Source organism: Podarcis bocagei (assembly GCF_964188305.1).
Source record: "Podarcis bocagei genome assembly, chromosome: 17".
NCBI classification, from domain to species: domain Eukaryota; kingdom Metazoa; phylum Chordata; class Lepidosauria; order Squamata; family Lacertidae; genus Podarcis; species Podarcis bocagei.
The window spans coordinates 16,175,523-16,195,135 of NC_138143.1; the positions used below are offsets into that span (position 1 = coordinate 16,175,523).

General features: G+C 45.9%; 1 protein-coding gene across 2 annotated transcripts in view; it reads right to left on the bottom strand.

Moving 5' to 3' along the window:
• The window catches only part of ADAMTSL1 (ADAMTS like 1), a 505,954-nt gene that overhangs the window by 268,850 nt on the left and 217,491 nt on the right, over nucleotides 1-19,613 (bottom strand). The window contains exon 1 of one of the 2 annotated variants that reach the window (XM_081176060.1): nucleotides 11,928-12,425. The exons of the other annotated variant lie outside the window; for it this stretch is intronic. Within the exon in view, the coding sequence (XP_081032186.1) occupies nucleotides 11,928-11,984 (57 nt within the window). The 5' untranslated portion in view covers nucleotides 11,985-12,425. Of the gene's footprint in view, nucleotides 1-11,927; nucleotides 12,426-19,613 lie in introns of those variants that run through there. 2 annotated transcript variants of the gene reach the window in all.

The window sequence follows — 19,613 nt, forward strand, 5'->3', positions numbered from 1 at the left end:
AAATGGTGGGTGCTTTGGAAGAATTTCCAAGTAGGTAATAAAGACAAAAATGGAAACTCGGCAAAAAATTAATGTAGTGTAGAATCAGGGAACATACCGCTTATTGCTTCTACACAAAAATAGCAGTCGGAACCCATTTATGAGGTATAATTCACAGGTGGTGAAGCTATTAGCAAGCGCTGCATATGCTTGCCACAGAGATGGAATAAATCTTGCACTCATACTTCTTGCACGGCTTTCTCGCTACTGTGTCTTGCATCCCACCCTTCTGATGATGAAGCTTTCTGATTTACCCACAACTATTTGGGGGTTATTTTTACAATGAAATTAAAGCATGTTCTACTTTGGCGGCGGCGGCGGCATCAGCAACGGTAGGGAAATGAAAGGAAACTTAAATCATTGTGCTGAAAGAAATTCGAAAAATGCCTATCAATTTACTAAGAATTGCAAAATGCATTCTGCAGACGCTACGGTCACTGCAACTGCATTCGGGACCAAAGCTCACTGCCATGCTGTCATTCTTGTGGGAATCGGCAAACAGCTAGACTACAAAGCAGCCGGTATGACAGTGTTGACAGACTATCAGAACTGGAACCAGGGAAGATTCTGTTCCTTCGGGGATCTACCTGGATATCCTTGGGCAAAGATCTCTCAACCTCTTGCCTAATTTCATAGCTGGCATATAGGCTTGCAAACCTGAAAAATTCAAAATCCTGGCACTTTGGCATAGCTCAGAGGGTGGGGCCCACAGAAGAATACCCTGTTGTTCTCAAGATGCACAGCTATTACATGTGCTCACAAGTCTCCTGTCATCAAGGAATACAATACAGTACATGAATGGTATCAGCTCCCCACAGATCAACACAACACAATCCATTTGCATGCAGAAAGCATAAGTCAAGACAACAATCACAGATGATGCTTCAACTCACACAACACACATGCATTCTATGGCTAAGGTATGTGCCATATAGGAAATATACATGCACTTTCCATCCTCAGCCTCTTAACCTTAAACACAAATGCACGCACAAAGGACAAGACTGAGGGCACTTCCAGACTGTCTCTATTCCATCAAATGCTGCTAAAGTTTGTACAATTAAAGCTGCTTTGGAGTTCTCACGCAACTAGCCTGTTTCTCCGAAAAGTCAGCCTCTTTGCTATCAGGAAAGTGAATGGAAAATGTGGGGTCACGTGTGCTTGACACAATGTTGCCTAACCAAGCTAATCAGAATTCTTGTTCAATAAATAGCTGGCATGGGCTAAACCTCCTCACAAACTTTGTGCAAACAGTTCAGGATGATTGCCGAATAAAAAGGTCATCCGAATGTGACCCGAGACCCAGTTTTTCTTCTCTTGCATATACACTCACACTGCCTGAACCAGATGCCTGTATGCATGCTTGGTAGGGACAGGGCCTTCTTGGTGGCTGCTCCCAGACTTTGGAATGCCCTCCCTAGAGAAGTTAGTCTGGCTCCCCTCCCCTGTTGTCTTTCCGCTGGCAGGCGAAGACTTTCTTATTCCAACAGGCTTTGGGGAACTGACTACCTTGAATGAAAGAGCTGGTGCTGTTTTTATTATAATTATCTGTATGTTTTTAATAGACCTCAGAAAGAGCAAGTGTGAGATGCTGAATGATATTAATGTTTAATTGTTTTTCCTATTTCTTTTCTGTGTTTTTAGCTGTTCCTATTTCATCTGTAATCCACCTTGAGTCCCATCCAGGTTTATAGCCATCACTGCTTCCTGTGGCAGAGAGTTCCATAGTTTAACTGTGTGAAGGAGTGCTTTCTTTTATCTGGAATCTTCCAACATTCAGCTTCTAGTGATATAGGAGAGGGATAATTTTTCTCTCTCTATTCACTTAATCCATGCCATGTACAGTCATATCTCATGTTACATTTGCTTCAGGTTATGTTTTTTCGGGTTGCATCCCACGGCGACCCGGAAGTACCGGAAAGGGTTACTTCTGGGTTTCGCCACTTGTGCAGATGTGCAAAATGACATCACACACATGTGCAGAAGTGGCAAATCGTGACCCGCACATGCGCAGATGCGGGTTGCGTTCTGCTCATGTTGCGAACGGGGCTCCAGAACGGATCCCATTCGCAACCAGAGGTACCACTGTACAATTTTATAACCTGCTATCATGCCACCGCTTAGTCACCTGCCCTTTCACTCAAAACAGTCAGTTCCCCGAAGCCTGTGGGAATAAGCTCCTACACAAACAACATGTCAAGGAAATGAATCAATATCTTTTCTATCAGCTGGGAATGTTTTATTGAGGCGCATAGGATCATAGGAGCTCACACCTGCAGTCTGAGGTGGTAACACTCTGAGACAGGTTTCCTGTCTTATGTGCTGTTTGACCTAATACCTACACCCTTTAATAGTCTATGCTAGACCTCTTTGATTATCTTTAGTGACATATTTAAAGGTTTGCAGGATTCTTCCCATCACTGCTTCCTCAGATACCTCCTGCATAGCAGTGCTTTAGATCAGTGTTTCCCAAACTTGGGTCTCCAGCTGTTTCCGTACTACAGTTTCCATCATCCCTGACTGGTCTTGCTAGCAAGGAATGATGGGAGTTGTAGCCCAAAAACAGCTGGAGACCCAAGTTTGGGAAACACTGCTTTAGATAAATGCCCTTTTGCCCAGTGGGTATGGTTTTAATCTCCTGATTTTAAACTCAGGTGCAGCAAAGATATCTGAGTGGCAGAGAGCACGAGATAAGTTTTGGACACCGAAACGGCGCAGTATTTTGAACACGGATTGTGTGCATAAACAAAGCCACTTGACTGCATGTGTAAAGAGCAGAGTACAGCGTGCACCTATTCAGCTGGCACAACTGAGTGCCGGTCGCATACACAAGTGAGTGATCATGGAAAAAGAACATGTGCGTTTTTGGAGCAAGCATTGGAAAATCGTTCTCTCCGCACAGCTATAAACGTAGAAACAGATGGGCAGTCTTAGAGTGATAGACATATCTGCACAAAAAAGGGGGGGTGACAGAAGAAAACTTTTCTGAGTTCAGCTGTAAAACAAGGAATTTAAGATTCAGTCCACAGGCTAATTGCACCAATGGTCATCCAAAACAGATAATAGAGGAGGAGAGCATGAATGGAATGGACTATTGTACTTGACTAGATTCCATGTATAAATTAGGAGTAGGAGGAGGAGGAGAAGGGGAAAGAAATCCTTGAGGGGAGGGGGAACCCATGTACTTTATTATCATTCCTAGTGTTACTCCTGAAACTATTACAATGGCAGGCAAGAGAGCTAAAGCCCCCTGAAAAGGAGCAGACAGCAAATGCAAATTTGATTCAATGACTCTTTGACAAGAAGTGGTTTGACTTCAAGTCAGGATGAACATGCATGTCAAAGAGCAGCCTAAGTCTCAGCCACATTCCCTTTGGGTGAGAAGACTGAAGGCTCCCTGTGTCTCCTCTGCATTCTCTAAATGAACATAATGGGCCTTTTAACCCTCTTCAGGGTGTTGTTGTTTTTTATCGGCTCATTTCTTCAGCATGTAAAATCTATATAAGGAGCAAAGGCATCTCTTCTCACCCCACCGAAAAATACCTGGGTTTGTTGGTCCCTGTCATTGGAATTCTAGGGCTATGAATGTATGTCCATTTTGCAAACCAAGGCCAAATTCTCCGCTGGTGCAAATGAAAGGGGGTCAAATGAGGTCCAGTGGTCTGCATCTGATTCCTGAAGCATCAATATTAGTGGTTAGATTATGGCAGGCAAGCTCTTTCCATCCCTGTTACCCTCAGGTGACTCTCTTTCATCAACAGCCTCCCAACCTTATCAACCATAATTTAAGCAGCAGGCTTTATCTGTGCATACACACCTCACACGACAGGAACTCCGTGCAATATTGATCAAGGCGTGGTTAAAAAAGAAATCTTTAGTTTCTCTTATCTTCCACACACATAACCTCACAAAAAAGGGGGGAAATCCCTGCATTTTTATAATAAAAACTTCATTGAATTGTTATCCTACAACTCCTCGTCTACCCCATGAAGGGGTTCCCCCCCCCCCAGAAATCACACTCATTCCTCAATACTGGTATGCCCCACAGAGAAACCTACGGTCTGCAAATAATAACACCCTCAAGGTCCCAGGCCTCAGAGAGGTTAGGCTGGCCTCAACCAGAGCCAGGGCCTTCTCGGCTGCAGCTCCAACCTGGTGGAACGCTCTGTCACAAGAGACTAGGGCCCTGCGGGACCTGACATCCTTCCGCAGGGCCTGCAAGACAGAGTTGTTCCGCCAGGCCTTTGGTCAGGGCGCAGCCTGACTCCCTCCTCCGGCAACCTGCACAGAATTTTGTTTAATCGGTTGCCATCAATTTGATTTTAACTAATTTTTATAATGAAACATTTTTAGAATGTGTTATTATTTGATTGTTTATTTGACTGTTGTTAGCCGCCCTGAGCCCGGCTTGGCTGGGGAGGGCGGGATATAAATAAAATTTATTTATTTATTATTTATAATACAGTGGTACCTCAGGTTAAGTACTTAATTCGTTCCAGAGGTCCGTACTTAACCTGAAACTGTTCTTAACCAGAAGCACCACTTTAGCTAATGTGGCCTCCTGCTGCTGCCGCGCCGCCGGAGCCCGATTTCTGTTCTCATCCTGAAGCAAAGTTCTTAACCTGAAGCACTATTTCTGGGTTAGCAGAGTCTTTAACCTGAAGCGTATGTACCCTGAGGTACCATTGTATGTCCATCTGAGTGTGTCCAAGTGGCTTGGACTGGCCCAAGGTTACCTGTGAGCTTCATGGTTGAGGGGAACTTGAACCTGGTTCTTACAAGCCCAACCATGGTGCTACATGGGTTCTCATTCAGTTTTTTCACATTCATAGAATGCCTCATGTATGCATTCTTGTGGATACTAAGGAAAATGTTCACCTCTGACAAATCTCAGTCACATAAATGTTTCTTCAATTAATTAGAACACACACCTCCCCTTCTTTTACAACTTATTTATTTATTTTTAGTGCATCTGGATTGGCAGTTTTTAAAACACACACACACACACACACACAATCTGCTACTGATATTTACTCACAAAAAGGGGCCTAATTTAGCATGTTCACTTTAAAGTTTGGAACTTCAAGCCTCCCCCCACCCCCATTATGTACTTCATCAAGCGGGTTCCAGTTATTTCACAACTGATCTGGAGAAAGACTCACGCTGTGCCTCTTCTTGGTCACTTTCCTGTCTCCCCCCCCCTTTCATTTTTGGAGCAAGCGACTTGCAGAGCTGCACCTGTGCAGCTACTCAGAAGGAAACAGTAGTAGTCTGCTAATTCTTTTAGCAGAAGCTAAACCTGGCTACCTACCAATTCTCTTCAAGATTCCCTCCCCGCCAATTTTGGCAATCTATATCAAATTAGGTGCATGTGCATGGAAACAATTGCAGAAATACATTGATTAATAAACCTGAATCCCCACAAGCAAGAACTGCACATGGACAGAAAAACATGAGTATGTGTTTAACAACAACAATTACAACAACAAAGGTGAAATTAAAAGCAACAAAGATGGCCACCTGGACAATCCTGCTCCCCAATGTCCTTATTTCTAAAATTAATTACTCGTTAGAATCTTGGCTTGCAAGTTCAGGCCCTGTTGCATAACAAAGCAATGAGATTTATTTTTATTTAAAAAACCTAATTAAAAATTATTGGGCTCAGTCTCCTGATAGGTCTTTGCAGTGTCAGGTACCTCCTTTTGTATGATGGTTTGTAGTTCTCTATCTGCATGCAGTGGGACTTTCAGAGGTTGAGCATGGCCAGCCCTCTTATGAGCACAGTGACTCAATGGAACCAGAGGATGCTAAATCACAGCTCCTCTCCTGCTCAGAAAGAATGTGATGGGGCAGGAGAGACAGAACATTAATGCCTCCCTCCTGCTGCCTAGCCAGAGCTGGTGCAATATTTGCAGGGTTCCCCCATCCCAACTCCTTTTTGCTGGTGGCAGCATATTTGCCTATCAGCCACAATAAAGCCTACATTCCTATGAACTAACATATGTGAAGAGTTTCCACTGAACTCTGTGTCAGCATCACTGAAATATGGAATTTTTACAAGAAAAGGCTGGAGGTCCTGGCACTCACGAGGTCAGTGGTGAAATCTAATGTCTGGAATTCTTTTGCTTCTAACCAGAGGTGGGTCTGGTAGACTTCTCCAAGGGGCTGGATGTGGCCCTGCTGCTGCTGTTGCTTCCCTCAGCTATATGCTGCGGCAGGCGGAATGCTAAATTATCTCTTGAGAAACTCAAACATATATTCTTCACTTACTTCAGCGCCACTTCACACATTGCATTCTTAGGTGTTTAGTATCTACTTCAAAGTATGCATGAAAAAAATGCATGCATCCTGCGAGGACTCTCCATGGGAGTGTACTCTCAGTGGCTTCCATTTCTTCTTGAGTGTGCTTGTTGTTGTTTAGTTGTTTAGTCGTGTCCGATTCTTCATGACCCCATGGACCAGAGCACGCCAGGCACTCCTGTCTTCCACTGCCTCCCGCAGTTTGGTCAAACTCATGCTGGTAGCTTTGAGAACACTGTCCAACTATCTTGTCCTCTGTCGTCCCCTTCTCCTTGTGCCCTCCATCTTTCCCAACATCAGGGTCTTTTCCAGGGAGTTTTCTCTTCTCATGAGGTGGCCAAAGTCTTGGAGCCTCAGCTTCAGGATCTGTCCTTCCAGTGAGCACTCAGGGCTGATTTCCTTCAGAATGGATAGTTTTGATCTTCTTGCAGTCCATGGGACTCTCAATAGTCTCCTCCAGCACCATAATTCAAAAGCATCAATTCTTCAGCGATCAGCCTTCTTTATGGTCCAGCTCTCAATTCCATACATCACTACTGGGAAATCCATAGCGTGCACTTGGTGACAACAACAGGTTTGCTTCTACGTGTGCAAAGGATATTAGTATTTCAGGGTGTAAATCATTTGTCATCAACATACTCCCAAAGTGGTGGTACCTCTTCTTGGACACATCTATGTGGGCTTATTGGGTGGTGAGACTGAAATACATCCATTCTGCCCATCTGATTCCAGGCAATAGGTCAGTGTTCACAGCAGGATTTTCAGCATAATAAGGGCAGCCATCAAGGGACCCAACATGTTCTGTGCTTACATTCACACCTTTTCACAATCTGATTGCTTTCTATTTACAGCTGTTCCAGTGTCGTTCCCCTCCTCCCCTTCCTGGCCATGTGCTTCTTCCTGACTATTGTGACCCTAGCCCATTGGGGCAATCATATCATCAACAGGATGACATCATGATTTGGCTGTATGATTACACAACAAAGCCCATTCAGAGTGAGGACAGGGCTCATTGCCCTCACTCCGGCTACGCAGACACATCTGCTGCTGTTTGTACCCCCTGACAAATCAACTGAAAGTGGTCTCTTGTTGCTAAAGCCTTATCTGATTCCTGGCAGCCACAATGCTGTGTGTGCTGTTCTGGTCCCCAACTGGCGTTGGTGAAGATGTGAGGATTTGAGTGCCAGGATAAAGAACTGATGCATTCTACACTACTACTGCAGACCACACAATTCCTGCCTTTTCTGGAACTACGACCCATTGTTTTTTACAGGAAGAAAGTGTTGAAGACGATGGCTCTAGGGGAGAGGATGTACCATGGCAAACACATCATCAGAGATTAAAAACCTTAACCTAGGATGTGGACCTTGGTGAAAGCAGCAGAGCAATTACTCCAGCACACAGCAGGATGGCTTTTGATCAAACTGGGCTAAGCTGCCCCTTCACTTCCCATTTTGCATTATGCAGAAATATGAAAAAATGGTGATATTCAGACCAGAGGTAGAGTGAAGTAAAGGATTAGGGAGATGTCTGGAACTTCCGCACTCCATCTGACTGTTCAGACTCTGAGCATCTCTTGTGGTAGGGGAAAGGGGGCTTGCAAAACAAGGCAGTGAAGAGTGGGGGCAATACCATCTAAAACAAATGCACACTTTTGGCCTACAGCAAGAATGGGGAACCTGTGGCCCTACACAGATGGGCTACAAATCCCATAACCCTTGACCATTGGCCATGTTGGCTGGGACTGGGACTTCTAGAGGACCACAGGTTCCCCATCCTTGGCTTGGAGGATGGAAACCCCAGGTACTTATCCCGCTGTACCTATTTTGCTCACATAACCACAATCCATTCAGGTTTTTGACCTTCAGTCTTGAGGGACTCATGTACGCCAGCTTTCCAGGCTCCCAGTTGCAGCATGTAACCAGTAGCACGGGAAATGTTCACAGAAAAATTGCAAAACCTTTCCCCTCCGAGACATGTCCTATGCTCATCCTGGGAAGCTAGCCATGTACAACCAAGGCTCCTGTCTGCTTTGTGTGATCTATATGTGGGCTGACTCATTCAGCGTACTGAGGAGGTGATAGTTTCCCCCCCTGATCCATGCATACAGAGGTGTCTGCAAGTGTCAGCTACAGTCTATTCTCCAGCAAATCCATAGTGACAGCTCTACATACATGGAAGTTGTCAGGGATATGCTAGAATTGACAGCAAACACATTTCTTTTTTCCCCAGAAATGTGGGCCTGCACCAATAATGAATAAAGTGAGGGTTAGAAGGCCCAGATTTAACAGCAAATGATGGGGTCGAAGAGGGGTCAGGCCCTTCAGAATAGTGCCCTGACTGGCTTACCTGGAGGCAGGCAACAGTGATGGCACTGCTAGGTGGCTGTGTTCAGCCCTCATTTTAACTCCTCACAGCCTTCAAAAGGCATGCTACCTCAAGTGAATTGTGGGAAACTGAAATGGTGCCTAGACTAAACCACCCAGTGCTGCTTGGAGTGCCAGACTGGAGTGCCAGCAACCTAGAGTGCCAGCAACCCAAAAAAACCAGGCCACCTACTCACAGCCTCCTTTTGCTCTTAAAACTGGGCCCCTACCCCCTGTTTTATTAATGACTGGGGCAGACATCTACCAAAGAGAGGAATCTGCTTCTGGTGCTTCTGGTGTGGCCCTCATCTGACATCACAAGCTGCCTAGGGATCAACAGGTATGTGTGTACTCAGCTCTGATACCTTTCTAGTTGACTTTACCCAGGTAGCTGAGCATACTTAATGTAACCTTTTTTTTTGTTGTTTCTTGTTGCAAGCCACACCTGCAAGGCAAAGGTGACCTTTTAGACCAGAACTAAAAAGCCAAGCATAATATGCTTCATTCTCCCACATAAATTAATGCTGAGCTGAAGTTGGGTGACTTACTTTAAAGGGAGGAGCTAGAGATCCACAGGTTTCTACAATCTATATCCTGTTCTTGGTGTCCCTCCATAATTCACTCATTCATCACACTTGATTTAGGGGAACTCTTTTAGAAGAGAAACGGAAGTCATGATTCACATGCACACACGCACGCGCGCGCACACACACACACTCACTCCATAAGTGCTAGCTTATTAATCCCCTAATTATGTCCTCTCTTATCTTCAACTCTCTTTTAAATTTCTTGTTCCATCTCATTCCACCCATAAAGATCTTTGAAACCAAATAGTGAAGCAGAAAGTTGCCTGCCTGCCAAAACGCATATATTAATTTGCAGGGGGAGTGTAACATAGTCTTCCCCATCACTCATCATTTTATTGTGCTTTACTCGGTGTGCTTTGAAATGCATTGGGGCAAGAAAAATATAAAAACAACAACAGTGCATTGTTTTGTGTACCTTGGAGATTGTATCTCCCCCATCCTCTTTTTCCCTATAACTTACCTGCAGGCACAAATTAAGTTTTATTTGGTGGTGAATGGGGAAATCTATTTAAAAGAGAGAAAAGAATCCCAGTCAACTCACCCAACTCAAACTGGTATATAGCATTAAAGAATAATGCATAATGGTTGGCAGCAGAGAGTACTATTTATTTTAGTGAACTGAGAAATGAGTGCCTAATTCACAAGTAACGGAGATTTGGTTTAGGTATGTTCTGAGGATGAAGCCAAATCACGCTGCTTCAACTCTTGCTTCAGTCAGTCCTAGAATACCAAAAAAACAAAACAAAGTTTTCCAATCGTGTATAAAGCGGGGATCAATTTTAAGAGAGAAAGGGGCATGTGATTGAGGCAGGGTGAACCAGTCTGCTGCCCACAGTCTCTCAGTCACAGCTTATTGGAGCTGGCAGCGGGGAGGTACGCTGCGGGAGAAGGAGGGTTTAGCACCCCTTTTTGCTCTCAGAAACTGGCTCTTGGTGGATTAAAATTGCACGATTTGGCAGAGCAACGCAGAGTAACAATTATGCAAGTCTAACGCAAGCATGCTCCAAATATAATACTCTTTCTCTTGCTGCTGGGATGAATCCAGAAAGGAAGAAAGAGCCTCGCTCTTTTGACTTGCAGAGCAATAAGGATGAAGGTTTGTTTACAAATCACTATTGCATAAAGCGCACAGCCCTTTACAGTGTAAAATAAGCAAAAGATAGGCCCCTGCCCCAAGGAGCTTTCAAACGACCCCTTTATTATGGAAGTGATTATTCAGTGGCAAGAGAAATACTGATGTGTTCTGGCACTGAAAACAGGTTCTGGGGGTAAAAAGCCCCGGATAAGTCTGACCAGCTACCTATTCCTGCCACATTTATACTAGTGATTTGTAATAGTTTACACATCTTATCTTAAAAACAAATGTTGATATGCACAATGAAATAATATGTGCATAACTAGTGCAAAGATTTGGGGACAGTGGCATGTATAATATCATGCACAACACTTGTTGCCAAAAAAATAAGTTTGCCCATAAAAGTGATGGTTGGTATAAGCAGTAGAGCTGGCAATAATTACAATGACAAACAGTAACCCGGTTTAGGATAAGCAGCCATCTGTAGGAAAGTATTTACAGTGCAAGTGAAGTGCAGAGTCATATCCCTGTCACAGAGAAAGAGTGAGTCAGCAATAAACTTTCAAATATCTCGTGGACCTTAGTGTGCAATTGCAAGTTTAATTCGTATTTATAGAACCACACCAGAAACAGTACTATTGACGTTCAAATATCATTTCTGGCCCCCCACCCCCTTGCATTTGTGAAATCCTTCACACGGACAACTCCATTCCTGGTCCCGGACCAACTTTAGCTCTTGTTGCAAAAAGATCAGCATGAACGAGTCAATTATTCCAAATCACCAGAAGTGATTTGGAAAAACAAACAACACAAAAGACACGCGCAGCATGCAAGAGTATATCTTTTCAAGATTGTGAGCGACGCTTTTGGGAACGTGAGGGAGGGTAGTGAGGAGGAGTAGTAACCCACGGGGGAGAATTTGCAACGGAGCCTTCCCTTTCAACACCCCCAAACCCCCAAGCCCAACTCGCAAAAGAATTTCACCCGTCATTCAATTTAGGGAAGCCTCCTATCTGAAAAGTTTCGTCTGGCTGAAATAACGCGCGCTTAAGATCATCAAACGGGCAGGATCCCTGGCACCGTGGAGAGGGAAGAAGCAGCTAAGTTTGCGCGAGAATCTTGCAGTGATCAGAGATCAGCGCGCTACTGCGGTAGCAGGGTTAGATCCTTCAGTCGCTTGCGGGACCTGCTTTTCTCTCCCTCTCTCGCAGAGTAGGCGAAATAGTTTTTTTAAGAGGAGGGAAAAGAACGGCATCCCTTCTAGAAAGAATCCCAGGCACATCCTTGGCCACAGAACTGGATGTCAGGAGTGTGGGCTTCCCCTCCAAGACCCAGAAGTTCCAGGGGCTGCCTGTCCACACCAGAGGCGAGCCCAACTCTCTGTACCTGCCCTTTAAGCCCCTGCCACCTAACGGGACCTGCCCTGCGAGGCTGGAACCTCTGCGAGAGGAGCAGCCTCGCCGCGCGCTCTCGCCGCCTAAGTTCTCCAGTCATTGCAAGGGAGGAGAGACCATCCTGCGGCCGCCGCTGCTTTAGTAAAAGAGAAGAAAAGGCATTTACCAGGAGCAGGGAAGCCAGGAGCAGAGCGCCAGCTGTTGCCCGGCGGCACCATTCCATGCTTGGATCCTTGCCGGGATCTCAGTCGGTCAGGCAGAGGCACTGAGTGAGCGGCTGCGGCTGCTAAGCGGCTCTCCTGCCTCGCTTGCCTGCTGTCAGGCTCGGCGCAGCAGCAGCAGCGGTGGCGGCTGCGGGGCGCTAGCGCTTGAGCCGCTGCCTCTCCGCTTCCATCCGCCGCGCTCACGTTTCCTGAGCGAGGACTGGGCGAGAGCAGGGGCTGATCTGCATGGAATCTCTCTCCGAACAGGCAGGCAGCCAATCAGGCTCGGGCTAATCAGACATGCCGAATAACAAAAGGGGGAAAGGGGGTCCCGGACAAGGATAACTGGGAGGAAGGAAGGAGGGAGAGGGGTGGAAGGAGAGAGGGAGCGTGGCAGAGCTTGGAGACGAGGAGTGCTTTGCTTGGAAGCTCTGGCATAGTTCGTTGATTGCGTTTAGGAACCAGCAAGGTAGCTCTTAGCTCTCTTTCTGCCCGCACATTGTTCCGTTCAGGAGGGGAAACTTAATCCCTGTCAATATATAACACATGCCGTTAAGGGGGACGCGAATCAGAAGAGGCAGAAATCTTTCAGGGAGGAAAATAAATCATCCTCTAAATATGCTCCCGTGCTCTTTGTAGGCACACGTACTGGGGGGAAAAAACCCCAAAACCATGGCAGGCCAGCCAGCCAGCCATAAAGAAAGCTTGCTTGTCCAAAGGTATATAAATTTTGGGCTGGCCCTCAGTACGCACCAGCACACCAATCGTGGATGGGAGCTGGTTGTTTCGTTAAGAGGTTCATCTCGAAAATGTGACCCTGGAGATCAAAGGCTCAAGAAGCGAGAACAATCCATATCTCGACAAGGTGGCAGGAAAGGGAAGGAACGAGACCATAAGTGCAGTCCATGGGTGCTCTTTAGTACAGTGGTACCTCAGGTTACATACGCTTCCATACGCTTCAGGTTACAGACTCCGCTAACCCAGAAATAGTGCTTCAGGTTAAGAACTTTGCTTCAGGATGAGAACAGAAATTGTGCTCTGGTGGCGTGGCGGCAGTGGGAGGCCCCATTAGCTGAAGTGGTGCTTCAGGTTAAGAACAGTTTCAGGTTAAGAACGGACCTCCAGAACGAATTAAGTACTTAACCCGAGGTACCACTGTAGATTCTTTCCGGGGTGGGTTCACTGCAAAGGAAATGTCTAGCACACACGTTATTTACATAATACAACATGGAGTGTTTACATGTTTACTAGGCTGTGCCCTTTCTTGCTCTACTCACCAACCCCACCGCCCTGCAATTTCCCTTACACCAACCTCCCAGAGCATCCCCTTTCCTGCAACTACTAAACTCACTTTTTGCCTTCCCAACCCAATTTCTGAAGCCACTTCTATTCCGCAGCCCTACTTTGCGCCCCTGTTTGCACCTTCTCCCTCCTACCCATGCCTTCCCCTCCTTGCCTCTCCATTTGTGTAACCTCCCCTTGCACACAGACCCCTCACACACATTGCAACCAGTAGGCACCCTTTCCATCTTCTGTCCAATTAGGAAACCACCCTCTCCTCTTCTCCAGACCCTTTCTTGCTCCTGCCTTCCTCTTCATCTCCCCTCCCATGCCTGCTACTCCCTCCTTTTTTTGAAAACCCTTCTGCAACCCCGATTTCCCCTTCAACCCCCTTTTCCCCTTCCTCCTCCTCCTTTTCTCAAATCTCTCTTCCACACAGATCACCACAATCTCTATGCCTCATCCTCTCACCTGTTCTGCAGCCCCCTCTGCGCACACACCCCTCGAGATGTTTACGTACCCTGCTCTCCCCACATATATATCTGTCGCTTCAATGAATCCATAAGTTATACAGGGACCTTGCTGCCTTGGTATGAAAACCCAAGGAAATTCCTCAGCTTTTTAGAATATGTTCTGGTGGACAAGAGGAGAAATGATCATTGGGAGGAGTGCAGAGTGAAGAAATGCCATGGTGCATCTATAACAGTGTATAAGGACGCGGGTGGCGCTGTGGTCTAAACCACTGAGCCCCTTGGGCTTGCCAATCAGAAGGTCGGCGGTTCGAATCCCTGTAACGGGGTGAGCTCCCATTGCTCTGTCCCAGCTCCTGCCAACCTAGCAGTTCAAAAGCACACCAGTGCAAGTAGATAAATAGCTACCGCTATGGCAGGAAGGTAAACTGCATTTCCATGTGCTCTGGTTTCTGTCACCGTGTCGCGTTGTGCCAGAAGTGGTTTAGTCCTGCTGGCCACATGACCCAGAAAACTGTCTGTGGACAAACACCGGCTCCCTCGGCCTGAAAGCAAGATGAGCACCACAACCCCATAGTCGCCTTTGACTGGACTTAACCATCCAGGGGTTCTTTACCTTTTACCTTTATAACAGTGAAACCAGATGCCTTCATTTGCCCCACCTTCAATAAAACATGTCTCTCCTGTACTGCAGGTGCTGTAACTCTCCAATGCTTTGACTTTACCCACAATGGCGCACTCTTCCATTGTCTCTGAGGCAGACGGATGACAACAACAGCAATTCTAGTAAGTCACTTTATCTGGGCTGAAATGAGATCCACACTGAGATAGGCGCATGAAAGCTTCTACCACAATAAGGCTGCAGTCTTAATCCCACTAACCAGAGAGTAAGCCCCACCAAACAAAATTGGAGCTAATTCTGAGTAGAAATGTATAGGACTGTGCTGTTCTTTTGCCACAGATTTGGTAATATACTTCATCAGAAAACTGGGTGGGAAAACTGCACAGATGGAAAGATTAAAAGGTCTTAAGAGACCTACTGTTGTAGGATTGGTGGAGTGGGTGCCTAGTCTGGGTTTTTATACCTGTAAGATGGGATTCTGTTGGAAGATGCTGCTTAAGCAGTCAGATGCACATCAGTGTTCCTATGCACACTTATGTCCACTAGTATACAAGTAGCATACAAGTTTATGAGTTCTTTTCAATAAAATAGGCCTATGCCTGTAAACCTATACTTGCAATAAAACCAAGGGAAAGATTCTCTTCTGCAAAACTCCCCAAAGGCAGGTAACTCATCATCTGCAGCTAATTAAACTGGAGTCTGCATGTGCGCAATTGACAGAACCATCATTGTCCTGTGCGTTGAAGTCAACAGGAATTTTGCATGCAGAAAAAAATGTCAGAAGAAATATATTAGTAGCTGTCAAATGGTGTTGCCTGCAGCCCTCAGACACATAATTTGTCAGCGGGTGTTTTTTTAAAAAAGATTTATATTTAATAAATAGCACAACTATCAAATGTAAGAGCTCTGCAGTTGAACACAACTCTGTGCAACACACCCCTGGCTTTAGACTTTTGAGCTGGTTCAGACATAACATTTTCCAGACACAGGATGATTACTTCTAGAATGGTTTCCATTACCAGGCACATGTACGAATATGTTGTGAATCATGCTTATACCTTCCCACCCCCATACCTGTCTCCCCCTCTGTAAACAGATGGCGGAATCGCTTTGGCTCACCACAGTGCCGCGATTATGGTTTAACAACTTATAGAACACAGCTAAGGTGTTCTGCCCATTGCAGAAAGACCAAATGAGGTCTGAAGAGATGTGGCAATTATAGGGAGCATGTTGTGCGGCATTTTACTCCAGCTTTTACCACCGCAAGGCCACCCATAGTGCTGGTGCTAATTTTACACCCAGTTATGTTAGTCGACCATAAAGAAGGCTGATCGCCGGAGAATTGATTCTTTTGAATTATGGTGCTGGAGGAGACTCTTGAGAGTCCCATGGACTATAAGAAGATCAAACCTATCCATTCTTAAGGAAATCAGCCCTGAGTGCTCACTGGAAGGACACATCCTGAAGCTGAGGCTCCAAGACTTTGGCCACCTCATGAGAAGAGAAGACTCCCTGGAAAAGACCCTGATGTTGGGAAAGATTGAGGGCACAAGGAGAAGGGAACGACAGAGGACGAGATGGTTGGACAGTGTTCTCGAAGATACCAACATGAGTTTGACCAAACTGCAGGAGGCAGTGGAAGACAGGAGTGCCTGGCGTGCTCTGGTCCATGGGGTCACGAAGAGTCGGATATGACTAAACGACAACAACATGTTAGTCAAAACGCAATCAGGTAAAAAGACAAAGCGGCAATGCTAGTGAAATTAAGGGTAAAAAAACCCTGAAGGTGACTGAGGCTGCTTTGATTGCATAGGGCCTCTGTTTCAATGTTTATAGCATTTCTAGATAGAGGAACTCTGTGTCTCTCCAGGGAATCAGTCAGCACTGAGCCCAGAGTGGTCAAGCAGCCTGACTCATCACATGACAGCTCCTTCATCCTTAGGGCAGACTTTTGCTCTAAGTGCTCTGGAGACAAAAAGGTCCTGGGTGAGGAGAACACTTTGAAACAGAGAGGGGGCATATCTCAGTGTAGGGCACACATTTTCTTCACACAATCTGTCAGTCATTTTGCTGAGACCTTACAGAAGCTTCTAAATTAGTCACTCAAGAGTTTCCCCTCCTTTCTAGTGGTTATTTTCTTCTTGCTTCTAATGAAGATCCTTATTTAGTTGAAAAAGGAACCTCCACAGGTGGGGGGGGGGATAGTCTGGAGTTGTGGGATCATCACAAAGCGACACAAAGCTGATTCCCCATCATGAGTCTGGATGGGCCCTTGCCTTTGTTCCTTTGCTTTTCAGCTTTCAGATGTTGGAACTGAAGCTGCCTGGTTAGCCATGCCTCAGGCCTACAGCAAGTTTATGTGAAATGAGCGCAGAAGCAAGAACGGGTGTCAGAACTGTCTGATGCATCACTCTAAGCTCTACAGATTTAACAATGCTTGATTTAAAAACCACCTGCCAGGACAGGAGAAAGCTGTTAGCATCAAATGTGCTCTATAACTGGTGGAAATAGTGAAGTGAACTTTGGAGTTGATCTCCCTGGAGAGAATCACTTAGAGTTTTCACTTTGAAACCCACCTGTCTCTTTCTGAATGCTGCACGTTCTTATTTTCTCAGTGTTTTCTTTAAACGTCTTTTCTGCGGTGTTAACAGTTGTTATTAAATTGCCGCTCACTACCCATTAGTAAGCAATTAGTGAGCATGCTGCATTAGAGTTCATGCTTATAATCATGGTTTGCATTTATTTGTTTTTGTTTTTATTGGAAGCTGCTCAGAGAATGTGTGTTATTGGACATCATAGAAATGTTGTAAATTAAACAAAGAAACAAATGCTGGATGGATATTTACACAACACTAAGCTGATACAGATGAAAAGGGTGCTTTGACAAATGCTCTAGTTTGCCAGAAGTGGCTTAGTCATGCTGGCCACATGACCCAGAAGCTGTACGCTGGCTCCCTCGGCCAGTAAAGCGAAATGAGTGCCGCAACCCCAGAGTTGTCCGCGACTAGACCTAATGGTCAGGGATCCTTTTACCTTTACCTTAAAAAGGGATGCGGGTGGTGCTGTGGGTTAAACCACTGAGCCTAGGGCTTGCTGATCAGAAGGTCGGCAGTTCGAATCCCCTTGACGGGGTGAGCTCCCGTTGCTCGGTCCCAGCTCCTGCCAACCTAGCAGTTTGAAAGTACGCCAGTGCAAGTAGATAAATAGGTACCGCTTCGGCGGGAAGGTAAACAGCGTTTCTGTGCACTGCTCTGGTTCACCAGAAGCGGCTTAGTCATGCTGGCCACATGACCCAGAAGCTGTACGCCGGCTCCCTTGGCAAATAAAGCGAGATGAGCGCCGCAACCCCAGAGTTGTCCACGACTGGACCTAATGGTCAGGGGTCCCTTTACCTTACCTTAATAATAATAATAATAATAATAATAATAATAATAATAATAATAATAATTTATTATTTATACCCCGCCCATCTGGCTGGGCCTCCCCAGCCACTCTGGGCGGCTTCCATAAAAACCAAAAATACAGTAAAATATCACACGTTAAAAACTTCCCTGAACAGGGCTGCCTTAAGATGCCTTCTGAATGTCAGGTAGTTGTTTATCGCTTTGACATCTGCTGGAAGGGCGTTCCACAGGGCGGGCGCCACTACCGAGAAGGCCCTCTGCCTGGTTCCCTGTAGCTTTGCTTCTTGCAATGAGGGAACCGCCAGAAGGCCCTCGGCACTGGACCTCAGCGTCCGGGCAGAATGATGGGGGTGGAGACGCTCCTTCAGGTATACTGGACCGAGGCCGTTTAGGGCTTTAAAGGTCAGCACCAACACTTTGAATTGTGCTCGGAAACGTACTGGGAGCCAATGTAGGTCTTTCAAGACCGGTGTTATATGGTCTCGGCGGCCGCCCCCAGTCACCAGTCTAGCTGCCACATTCTGGATTAGTTGTAGTTTCCGAGTCACCTTCAAAGGTAGCCCCACGTAGAGTGCATTGCAGTAGTCCAAGCGGGAGATAACCAGAGCATGCACCACTCTGGCGAGACAGTCCGCAGGCAGATAGGGTCTCAGCCTACGTACCAGATGGAGCTGGTAAACAGCTGCCCTGGACACAGATTTGACCTGTGCCTCCATGGACAGCTGTGAGTCCAAAATGACTCCCAGGCTGCGCACCTGGTCCTTCAGGGGCACAGTTACCCCATTCAGGACCAGGGAATCCTCCACACCTGCCCGCCTCCTGTCCCCCAAAAACAGTACTTCTGTCTTGTCAGGATTCAACCTCAATCTGTTAGCCGCCATCCATCTTCCAACCGCCTCCAGACACTCACGCAGGACCTTCACCGCCTTCACTGGTTCTGATTTAAAAGAGAGGTAGAGCTGATACCCTTTACCTTTACCTTAAGCTGATACAGATGGAAAGGGTGCTTTGACAAATGGGAATGTGTGTGTGTGGAACAGAAAGGGCAAAGCAGCCTTTGCCAACCTGGTGCCCTCACCTCCAGACATTTCAGACTACAACTCTGTACTTGGTGGGACTTAATAATCCAAGATTTCTGGAGGGCACTGGGTTTGTGAAGGCTAGGGCAAAGAGAGGTGGGAGAAAGTCATCGATTGTGAAAGTTGTGCAAATGAAAGGTGATGAGACTGAAATGACCATATGGATCATTATAAAATAAACTTGTCTTTGCACGAGAGATCAACGGAAGCATGCCCAAAGACAGTGTGGTGCCCTCCAGGCCTGCTTGGATTCCAAGACCCTCTACCAGCATGGTCAATAATAAAGGATGATGGAAATTGCCATCCATCATGGAAACCATCATGTTGGATACCCCTAACATAAGCTATGGGGGGGGGGGGGTTCTTTCTTTCAGAAGATAGTCTTTTAACTCTATCCATATTTACATAAAAATAAAGTTCTTATGGGTTTCACAGGATCTCAGATCAAAGCAAATGCGTTGAACTTAGATTAGCCACTTATCCTCTAAGTTATGGACCAAGAGCTGAACAATGCACACATCAGGTTCACGAAAGGTGGCAAAATCCTATTCTGTTCTTCTGAGGGGCGTTGTGTGTATGGATTCTTTGTTCACATGGTAGCCAGTTCTGAGTTATTACAGCTCAGAGGTTTTATGATGTCATCAAGATGGCAAAAGCAATCTTTTTCTGATTTAAGCTATAATGTGATCTAAGTGTTGGTCAAATATGATAGCATTGCAAGGAACATTATTAATAAATTGCTGTTATTCTTTCATGGGTAAAATAACAAAGATATTTCTGTGGGACCATGGAC